Raw genomic sequence first — 12287 nt, 5'->3', positions numbered from 1 at the left:
AACAGTCTGCATAAGATGAATTAGTGTGCCTCTTTTACTTATAAAATAAATTTTCGTTATATTTTATTAACCCTTTAGTGTTCACATTATTCTGCCTAAATTAATCTTTTTTCATCCACATTGTTTTGAACTAATCATGCATTAATCTTGCAGTTATGAGATTTTGATGAGGTAGCTGTTAATTTTTAAAACGATATTGTAGGGTTGGTGTGAGAGACCAGATCTGGCCAGTTTGAACATAAAACAGGCAGAATACTTTTGGCCGGATATGGCCGGTTTAAATGCTAAAGGGTTAAAAAACACCATTATTTTACCTCCACAGAACCATAACATTTTGGTTCTGTGAAATGCTACAATATGATCTGAAAGAATTTGATGGCTTTTGTAAAACGTCAAGCCCCCGCACAAAAGCTGAGAACCTTGCAACAGGTGGCAAAGTTCTCAGTTCATAAGCAGCAACAGTAGCGTACATTGTTAGCAGGTTTAATTGGCTTACATTGCTGATTTTAACACAGCATCAAGGATATTGTATTTTTACTCAGAGCAGGTTTGGTGACTATAATGGGTGGCGCGGGGGAGCATTTATATACATTTTTACTGATGTGGGTATGGCTGAATGGTTAATTACAAAGTCTCACTGCACCCTGAGAATGTTTACTTCCTCCAGTATAGTATACTTCCTGGGTCAAATCAAACCTTCAGAATGAAACTGGGTACACAGTATCTGGGAAGAAGCCCATCATACGGACTGCACTTGTGATTCAAAGGGCTTAGCCTTATCACACCCTCTGCCACTCTGAGGATTTTGTTAAGAGGACATTAGATATTCAGTTATTTACTTTGTAAAAATAAGGTGTATTGTACCTGTAATTGAAAGGCTCAGCCTTGACACACACGCACATACAGTGTAACAACAATACTGCCTGAGAAATACACAAAAGGAACTAGTGTCTGTGGAATATTCAACCACTTGCAATGTCATTCTGGTGATTTAGCAGAGTCATTTGAGCATTGGATAAAATATTTTGCAGTATTTATTCCAATTTATTGCATTTTGGGTTCAAATTCTGCCTGGATCAACTTTACCTTTCATCCTTCCGAGTTAAGTTAGGGATAAATAAAATACCAGTCTAGAACAGAAGGTTTGTGGAATTTGAAATAATGAAGAATTTACTAAAATAATTTTGTCGTTATTAAACTGATCTTTGCAACTTGATTAAATATGAAATTTTGATGGAAGTTTCTTTTTATAAATTCAATTTGTGTGTACCTGTAATTGCATGCATGCACACACACAGAGTGAAACTGAACTAAAACCAAATGCTTATGAAGGAAACTTCGTAACCACACAGCCTTACTTGTACCTAATGAATGAATGTATGTTTTAAAGGATATGTATGAGGACATTATATTATAAGCTGTTATATTATGTTAACTGTCTTCTATGGAGCAGAAACATGGACAATGTACAGAGCAATGGAAAATATGATAGATACCTTTGAGATGTGGATCTTTTGTAGATTGGGTAGAGTAAGCTAAAAAGTTAGGGTAACAAATGCCGCAGTACTAGAAAAGCTAAAAGTCCAGACACATATTGTTAAGAATCAAGTCCACAAAACTATATCTTGGACATACAATATGCCATAAGTCATTGCTCACAACCATTCTAACTAGAAGTAGGAAGAGAAGAGGAGGCCATTGAAGACATTTGTGGAGTGACAGCATCAAAGAATGGATTGGAAACAAGAGCTTGGCTGATTGTAAGCATGCAGTATAACAGGGAGGTGGAGAGTCTTGGCAAGCTAACCCCTGGACACAGGAAAGGCACTTGGCTGATGATGAAGAGGGATTAGGGGCAGGGATAGGTTGTGAACTTAATGAAGACTTCAATAAAAAGTTGATTAATAGGCGCAGGAGTGGCTGTGTGGTAAGTAGCTTGCTTACCAACCACATGGTTCCGGGTTCAGTCCCACAGCGTGGCATCTTGGGCAAGTGTCTTCTACTATAGCCTCGGGCCAACCAAAGCCTTGTGAGTGGATTTGGTTGACGGAAACTGAAAGAAGCCTGTCGTATATATATATATGTATGTGTGTGTATATGTTTGTGTGTCTGTGTTTGTCCCCCTAGCATTGCTTGACAACCAATGCTGGTGTGTTTACATCCCCGTCACTTAGCGGTTCGGCAAAAGAGACCGATAGAATAAGTACTGGGCTTACAAAGAATAAGTTCCGGGGTCGATTTGCTCGACTAAAGGCGGTGCTCCAGCATGACTGAAACAAGTAAAAGAGTAAGAGTAACCACCAAAAGGTTTCCCCTGATCTTAAGCATTCAAATTACTCTGTCAAAATGTAACACTTATTTATTCACACTGTTTAGAATTATTCATGCATTATCTTATATTTTCAAAGTTTTGATGATGTGATTGTTTATTTTCAGAATGACATTGCAGGGTAGAAGTGAGAGGCAGGATGTAGCTGGTTTGAACATAGAACAGGGAAAATATTTGGGCCTGATATGGCCAGTTTAAATGCTAAAGGTTTACAGAAGGGTTGCTGATCATAGTCAGAGCAGTAAAAATCTTGCATCTCAGATATAAATCATGAACTGCATGTATCCACAGAGAACTCTATATGTAACTGCTCAACCTCTTAACAATACCAGTCAAATCTCAAATTACATCTTGGTATCTTAAAAGGAAAAGAACACCTCTAATAATACATAATACAGGATTACGGGACTTGAAAAGTATTTTTTAAAAATGATCATCATGTCAGGGTCAGGGGTCATCTCAACAGTACTAGCCTGGAGCTAAACAACAACTACAACAATTTACATACAATGATCCCTGTGCCGGTGGCACGTAAAAAGCACCATCCGAATCGTGGCCAATGCCAGCGCCACCTTGACTGGCTTCCGTGCCGGTGGCACGTAAAAAGCACCATCCGAATCGTGGCCAATGCCAGCGCCACCTTGACTGGCTTCCGTGCCGGTGGCACGTAAAATGCACCAATCCGATCGTGGCCGTTGCCAGCCTCGCCTGGCACGTAAAAAGCACCCACTACACTCACGGAGTGGTTGGCGTTAGGAAGGGCATCCAGCTGTAGAAACACTGCCAGATCAGGCTTGAGCCTGGTGCAGCCTTCTGGCTTCCCAGATCCCCGGTCAAACCGTCCAACACATGCTAGCATGGAGAACAGATGTTAAACGATGATGATGATGATGATGAAACCATGAGAGATCAAGTCAAACTATTTGCTACAAATAGTAACCAAATCTCACTCAAATTACACCTCATCAATTTAAAATGAAAAAAAAAGAGGTACACATTAGATAATGAAACCATAGATACAAGTATAAGAGCATCAGATGTGCACAAGAGAGAAGACTGTGCTGGTATGGTAATGTGATGCATGTGGACAAGGGCAGCTGCATAAAGAAGTGCTGATCTCTGTGGAGGGAATCTGTGGAAGAGGGAGACCCAAGGATCTGCAACAAAGTGGTGAAGTATGATCTTTGGATGTTGAGTCTGTTGAAGGTGATGACAAGTGATGAAGACATTTGGTGATTTGCTGTGCTCGAGAAGACATGTCAAGCTAAGTGAAATTGTAGTTATGACTAGTGCTGGTGACATGTAAAAGGCACCCAGTACACTCTGTGAAGTGGTTGGCATTAGGAAGGACCGATGACTGGCATCCGTGCTAGCAGGTTGCAAAGAGCACCATACGAGTGTGATCGTTTGACACGGCAGCTAACCGGCTTCTGTACCAGTGGCACATAAAAGGGCACCATTCGAGTGTGATCGTTACCAGCGTCGCCTTACTGGCACTTGTGCCCATGCTAGTAGGGCGCCAAGAGCACCATCCGAGCGTGATTGTTACCAGAGCAGCCAACTGGCTTCCGTGCCGGTGGCACGTAAAAGGGCACCATTCGAGCGTGATCATTACCAACATTGCCTTACTGGCACCTGTGCCGGTGGCATGTGTAAAAAGATTTGAGCGAGGTCATTGCCAGTACCGCCTGACTGGCCCCCGTTCCAGTGGTACGTAAAAAGCACCCACTACACTCTCGGAGTGGCTGGCGTTAGGAAGGGCATCCAGCTGTAGAAACTTTGCCAGATCAAGACTGGAGCCTGGTGCAGCCATCTGGTTCGCCAGCCCTCAGTCAAAATCGTCCAACCCATGCTAGCATGGAAAGCGGACGTTAAACAATGATGATGATCCAGCTGCAGAAACCAAGCCAAAATAGATTGGAGTCTGCTGCAATTTTAGCCATGCTAGTATGGAAAAATGGATGATGATGATGATGATAGATATACTATGTTTAAAAGGAGACAAACTGGGACACATTGGATAATATAGTCATAGTAGGATGTTCATGGCTGGAGTCCCTTTGACCACAGGTGTGTTCCATCAAAGTCGACCTTGGGTTAAAACAACAACAACAACAGCAGCAACAAAGAGCACCAATAATCCATTTTAACCTCATTTCAACAAGATAAAAATATAAAATGGTAGTTTCCGTGGTTGAATGAATTTGAGATAGATAGTTCTACTGAAAGGCCATAGGAGGAAGAAAGGATGGGGGGAGTATGTAACTCTAAGCTTGAACCGAAATCTTAGTACTTTTGATTGGTTTGTTTGTTTGTTTTTTAAATTTCATGTGTGTGTGTGTGTGCTTTATTTACAATGAATGTGTTGTAGTTTCAGATTGCAGTAAGTCATCAATATTCAGATCATTATTTTTGTTAGTATCTATTTATACCGTGATTGATTGCACAGACTTTCCCCAAAATATCACACACACACACACACACACACACACACAATATTTACATACTATTGATTTCACATTACAATTCAGTAGCTCTCATTTCTGCTAATTTTGGTTTTCTGTCATCATATAACAACAAAATGATGATGATGTGAATCATGTTCTATACTAGTGTTTTTTTTTTTAAAAAAATGGGATATGGAATAATATAAATTGGAATTTCTGATTCATTTATTAAATGTCTTTTTTTTTTTTTTAATTTGTCTTAAGCAACTAGTCAAAATAACTACTAAGCTTTACTATTAAGGCCAGCAGACGCAGCTGTGTAGTAAGAAGTGTGCTCCCAAGTTCAGTCCCACTAGATGACACCATGGGGGAAGTGTCTTCTACTACAGACTGAGGCCGACCAAAGCTTTCTGAGTGAATTTTAGTAGATGGAAATTGAAAGAATTCTGTTGTGTGTGTGTGTGTGTTTCTTTGTGTCTGTATTCGTCCACCATCACTGCTTGATATCCCCATAACATAGCGGTTCGGCAAAAGCGACCTATAGAATAAGTAGTAGCAGGCTTTAAAAAAATAAGTACTGGGGGTCGATTTATTCGACACCAGTACGTATTTTGGCCACCGTCTAAAGACTGAAACAAGTAAGAGATAAAAAAAAAATATTAGTAATTGTGGGTGGAGAGAGAGGTGGGGGGATTATTTATAAATTAAATTTATACACCAGTTTTTATTCTTGGTCGTTGTGGTTCAAATGCTATTGTTTACTCACGTCGTTAACGTCTTTTGGAAATGCATGAGTATCACAAAATCTCATCCCACAAAAAAAAATTCTGCCCTAAGTTTTAGTAAGGAATCATATTTGACAGTGTATGGTTTCAGGGAACGAAAACAAAAATCGAAAAAAAAAAAAGCCTCATAAAACCCGAAGAATAAAGGTGTGGGGTCGGGTGAGCTAAGGCAGAAAGGCGAAAAATAGCTAATATACACACACACACGTTGTCTTCTTTCGTTGATGTATGGATCGGGAGGAGGGGGGGGGGGCAAAGACAGTTCCTTAAATACAGAAAACAGGGTTTTACAAACCAAGCTGAGAAGAGAAGGGGGAAAGGAAGATGGAAAGATTAAGAACTGCAAGAAAATACTACGATGACAAATAGAAATAGCCGTTCTCTAAGACTGTGCCTTATTTCTTTTTTTTTTTGGAAACACCAAGATAAGCAGGATCGATTCATTTCATTTTCTCTTTATTTTCTCATAAACTAATAAAACTCAACCGAAAACGAAAACTCACAGCACCACTAATAGAATCTGATTATAATTAGAACATATATATATATATAGTATTTATATGAATCTATATAGAGGTGGGAAGAGAGAGAGAGAGAAAGAAGATAGATATATTTATTATGGATGAATGAAAAAGAGAGTGAAAGAGTGAGAAATAGAAGAAACATGAAAAGTGGGGAGCATGGCTTCAACGATAAACAAATGTTTTAAAGAAAGAAAAGCATGACTTGTCACGAACACACAGACAGGGAAGTCGAGTCGATGATGGAATCTTTGCTTTGCTCGGTTAAATGAAACCCAAAATGCATACCAGAAATAACTAGAGCGAGATTCTCAGCACACATATACGTATGTGTGCGTGCTACACGTATGTGTGTGTGTATATTTATATGTATGTATGTATGTATATTGTATTAAATCGAAGACAATGCGATATTAAACATAATGCAGCCCCCATATTTTAGATAAAAATCATTAATGTATTTTAGTCCTATCGTTACCATTGTTTAGGATAAAATAAAGTACCAGTCAAGTACTGTATTGGTGTTATGGACTAACCACCTACACCTAAACATGCTAACCATGGGCTGCTGCTACTACTACTACTACTATTATTATTATTATTAAGGCGGCGAGCTGGCCAGACTCTGTCGCTACGATCTGAGCTCAAATTCCGCTGAGGTCGACTTTGCCTTTCATACTTTCGGGGGTCGATAAATTAAGTACCAGTTGCATACTGAGTTCGATCTAATCGACTATCCTCCTCCCCCAACTTTCAGGCCTTGTGCCTATAATAGAAAGGATTATTATTATTATTATTATTATTATTATTAAGGCGGCGAGCAGGCAGAATCGTTAGCACACTGGGGGAAATGCTTAGCGATATTTCGCCAGTCGGTACGTTCTGAGTTCAAATTCCGCCGAGGTCGACTTTGCCTTTCATCCTTTCGGGATCCATAAGTACCAGTGAAACACCGGGTATCGATGTATTCAACTAATCCCCTCTCCACAAATTTCAGGCCTTGTGCCATTAGTAGAAAGGATTGTTATTGTTCCTTTTGTATTATAGTTCTCACATTATACACGAGTAAATACACGCATGCTTATGTATGCGTATGTCTGTATGAATGTTTGTTTGTGCGATATACGTATCCATTTTTCAGTAAGTTATGGGGAAACAAAATCGGGGGTGAAGGGGACACTTGTGTGCACGTTGCCCGTTGTATGTATGCATGTGCGTACGTATGTGAATACAAGGACGTGTATGCTTATGTGTACGTATGATTTTATATGTACATTTGCATATATATATATATATATATGTGTATCTATGTTCAACCATGATGGCAGTATACTCAATAACTGAGTCAGAGTTACTAAATAGCATCAATTAATGGCCGAGGAGCCGTTACTACCGACTTTAAGCCAGGCCGTTAAGCATGTGTATACGGTTTCAATCCTTGCAAACGTGCACTTTATATCTCCAATAATAACATATACTACTGAAAGACAGAGAGAGAAAAGAAATAAAATGGTTTAGATAATTGTCTTACAAGATTTAAAACATTATAAATAATTTCTTTAATTTTCAGTTAGCGCAAGAATTCAAGCAAGCAAGTTAGGCCATTTAATAATAATTAATATTCCTACATTCACAGTTCTATAATTACAAAACTTCGCAGATACAAAGACAATGGGGGGGGGACTAAACACTCGGTTCTCGCTACCTGTTCTCATTCTGGTGACCCTAATTTGACAAACTTTCTTCTCTCTTAATTAGAATTTTCAATGTAGACAAACTGGTAAACTGATTGTTGTCGTTATAAGCTCCTGGTCAGGTCAGCTGGAGTAGGCCTAAGAGCAAAGACACTACATACAGTCGCCTCCTTTCAGTTTTATTTTTCTATCCTTTAATTTTTCCGACTAAGAACAGGGACATATCTCTAAGATGGAAACGCCAGATTTGAGGGAGATTTGGCTACAATTGTTAGCAAAACGAAAATAGGGACAGTCCCGGTGACTGGTGGTTGTTGGTACTTGAGCAAAGTTGTAAAAAAAAGGGCACCCTAGCTGTGGCCACTCAGCCTGTTTGCATACGTCTAGGTTTCCTGCCATAGATGTAGTAATTCGAGGGAGATATAGTTGCTATTACTTGTAAGTCGAGCGACTACGCAGACTCCCTCATTGACTCATAAGTATGTAGAAACTAGACTTAAGGCAAGGGTTTCTGGGTTTATCCAAGAGTTAGAGACAAAGGGGGGTAGAAAAACAGAGGAAGTAATAAATACACTAAGGGAAACACTCAAAAGAGAAACAGAGAGCAACGTAAAGAGAGAGAGAGAGGAGAGAAACAGAGATAAACATCTAGAGTGAGTGTGAGAAATAAACACCAAGAGAATAGAAAGACAGAGAGAAGAGAGGGGTGAGTTAAGATAGATAGAGAGAGCAAAAGAGATGACACCGAAAATTCCATCTAGACGAACAGAAACTGAGAGCATATACGCGGCAGTTCGAAATGCTAGAAGTAGCAGCCAAATGTTTTTTCCAATCACAATTCTGCTATCTTAAAATGGAGCACACTGGATAATGAAACCCAAGTTACTACTACTACTACTAATAATAATAATAATAATAATGTGATCATAGCCATAAGGCAGAATAATAATAAAAAAATAAAGATTATCACGATTGATATGTCAGTCAGGGCTAACCAGGGACTAATGTAGAGAGGGAGTGAAGAGCCAACAGCGGCGAAGCTAATGTGGTCACTTGATCTGCTAGAAACGGCAGCCAAATCATGTTCAAATCACACCTGACCGTTCAGTTAGAAAACACGAAGAAACAACATTAAGATGATGCAGTCTGGTCGATGATAGTCGTGGCTGGAACGCCTTTCGTCGGATGTCAGTTCGGCCAACATAGACAGAGAGAGAGAGAGAGAGAGAATCAGAGAAAGAAAGGTGAGGCAGAGAGAGAGAGTAATGTTTGTTCACTACGTCAATAACACTAATCTAACGAGTATCAGGTGAAAACCAAACAAAAAAAAAACCGCGCGTCTTTTACCTGTGTCCCCACCACCACCACCACCACTACAAACAAAAAAAATAAAAATAAAAAGCACTTCCTTGGCTGTTGATATTATTGCTGTAGTTGGAAGTTGTTTAGTTTAGCCCCAGGTCAGCCCTGACCGAGTAAGTTAAAATCAAAAGGTATCTCCAGTTCTGAACACATACAGTACTTTTTTTTTTTTTTTTTTTTTTGCTATTATGCAAAAGTACACTGCCGTGTTCAATCTTGCCCTTTGTGTTGCGCTTCTTCAAACCCCCGACCGTGATTGAACTGACCTTACCAATCACGAAGACGTTCCAGCCCGCAACCCTTCCATCATATATATATACAGGGTGTCCCAAAAAAATGTATACACATAGTGGTTCGGCAAAATAGAACGATAGAATAAGTACTAGGCTTACAAAGAATAACAAATTTACAATTATTTAAGGTGTGTATACATTTTTTGGGGACACCCTGTATGTATATATATATATATATATATATATATATATATATATCAAGTACAGTAGGGAACCAGGTTATCCTTCATGGGTTAAAAATAAAGCTGTGATTTGAGATAGATTCGATTATTGTTTCTAGCTTCGTCTTTGACTGACGTGACCGTGTTGTTGCTGTTGCTGTTGCGATTATTCCAGCTGTAGCCATCTCGTCTTTAAATTTCGGCATCGTATATCCATACTTAAGTTTATCCAAATGCAACCATTATAATATATCTGAAATCTCTTCAGCTCGTTTTAACAAGTGGTGCAGGGTGGAGTGTAATGATTAGGACTTAGCTGCTATTTCAACAGGATAATTTGACCACGTAGAGATTCCTTCCGTTTGGTAGGTTATTCTGTCTGTCCCTCGTATTACACACCATAATAAAGAACCAAAGAATGGCGACAGAAAAGAGAAGGAGAGAGAGAGAGACAAAAGAGAAAACTTGGTGTGGATTGTTGATGAAAGATGGTCAAACAAAATGAGAAAAAGGAACAAGATGGACAGGTGAAAAAAAGAACTCTATTCGATGATAGATGACGTCTTGGAAATTGCGTTAACCATGTTGTTTAACGGCGAGTCAGCCCTAGCAGAGTAGATCTGTGCTCAAGGGCAATCCAGCCACGACTATCCTGTCTTATGCTCGGTTATAGTTCTTTATTTGCAACTGCATTATTCACCGTGTCTTTTTGTTTTTTCTTTTCTTTTAATTGATGATTAGAGTGTCGTTTCAGAGACCTGACCGCTATTTCTTGCCACCTTCCTCTTCGCGAAGGGCTTAAGGGTCACAGCAGAGAAAATATGCGAAATTGTGTGCGTGTATGTATGTTGTATGTATGTGCGTGAATGTACATGCGTATGTGTGTGTGTATATACAGACGGCTAATACGCGTGTACACATGTGTGTGATTAATATATATAAATATCAATACAGAGACAGAAGATGGGAGGAGAAAAAGAAATGGTTTTGTGTATACACGTGTGTGTGTGTGTATGTAGATAGATAGAATGATAGATAGATAGACAAATAGATAGACAAATAGATAGATAGATAGACAAATAGATAGACAGACAGACAGACAGACAGACAGATACATACATACATACATACATACATACATACATACATACATACATACATACATACATACATACATACATACATACATACATACATACATACATACATACATACATACATACATACATACATACATACATACATACATACATACATACATACATACATACATACATACATACATACATACATACATAGATAAATAAATAGAACGGTTGGCACTCATATTACGAGCAGCAAAAGCCCAACAATATATTTCAAGAATTGTTTTTGTTTTTTCTTCTTCTTCTTATTTTCCAATCCGGCTTTTTTATATCCGCACGAACACATGCTTCTTCTGAATGGCTATGCAGTTATGTGGAGATACAATAAATATTTCTCTATATAATATTTCCCCTGTAAATATGTCACTGTGCATTATCACTCACGGGAAAGCAAAAATTAAGGATGTAATAAAATGAAAATAGATTTTGTAATATGTGTGTGTCTGTGTGTGTGTATACGTGTATATAATATGTGTACCAGAGAGACAAGTTGTTACTATACGGTATATATGAATGATGAGGGGAAAAAAATTGCCACAAAAATCAATCTAAGTCAGAAAAAAGACTAGAACAGAGAAATACAATAGTTCATTTAAATACATTAGGCTTGTCATTGAAATAATAAGTCCGAGTTGTAAAAAATGGTAAAGAAAAGTTGAAAAAAAGAAAAAAGTAAAGCATTATTCCTTACCCTGGGACTGAACCCCGCAGCAGAGGTGCAGCAGAAACATCACAATTAATTGCCAATGGGACATCTTCAGCGAGAAAAAGGTGTATTAAATATATTTAAAGGAACACATTGCGTAATTTAGTTGCCGTGGAGTACGTGAGCTTTATTCTAAAGATTTTTCGAAAAAAAATTCTACCACAGAGAGAGAGAGATTGCAATTCTCTCACATTCGACTGAGTGATATACGAATAGTTATCGCCCCTGTTAGTTGTGTGCTGTACTAAGCCAGATGTCGCCAGATGTCACTGATCTTTAACACAACTGGATAGTTTCACACACACGCACATGCACACGCTCGCACACACACACACACACGAAACGCACACGCACACACACACACATACAGACATAAGTACATACACATGTACACACACACATACACTATCTGTCTATCAATGTTTAATGATATATAATATAAATATATATGTGTGTGTGTGTGTGTATATATATATATATACACGTATATATAATATATACATACACACACACATATGATGTATATTGATATAAAGTACTGGGGGGGGGGTCGATCATTTCGAACAAAATCTTCAAAGCATTGCACCAAATGCACCGGCATGGCCGCAGTCCAATGATTGAAACAAGTAAATGATAAAAGATATTACAGACAGACAGGCAGATAGATAATAGATAGATAGATAGATAGATAGATAGATAGATAGAACATCACTACTATACAAGCGAAGTTGTTTATTTCCAGCCCTCAGTGAAAAACTATCTAGCCATGGGGAAATATCATCTTGCTCAGAAACAGGTGAAGGTTGCCGACAGAATGAGCATTCGACTGTAGAAAATCTGCCTC

The 12287-nt window shown here is 38.6% G+C and overlaps 1 protein-coding gene across 4 annotated transcripts in view; it reads right to left on the bottom strand.

Moving 5' to 3' along the window:
- LOC115223367 (low-density lipoprotein receptor-related protein 1B) overlaps positions 1–11662 on the bottom strand; it is a 262355-nt gene extending 250693 nt beyond the window's left edge. For 2 of the 4 annotated variants that reach the window (XM_029793862.2, XM_036512479.1), the window contains exon 1: positions 11429–11662. In XM_029793862.2, the coding sequence (XP_029649722.1) occupies positions 11429–11492 (64 nt within the window). In that variant the 5' untranslated portion in view covers positions 11493–11662. The remainder of the gene's footprint in view (positions 1–11428) is intronic. The other 2 variants (XM_029793861.2, XM_036512478.1) reach the window with 1 other exon arrangement.
- Positions 11663–12287: the final 625 nt, after the last annotated feature.

This window comes from Octopus sinensis, linkage group LG23 (genome assembly GCF_006345805.1).
Source record: "Octopus sinensis linkage group LG23, ASM634580v1, whole genome shotgun sequence".
Classification (NCBI taxonomy): domain Eukaryota; kingdom Metazoa; phylum Mollusca; class Cephalopoda; order Octopoda; family Octopodidae; genus Octopus; species Octopus sinensis.
This window is presented reverse-complemented; position numbering and strand designations above follow the sequence as displayed.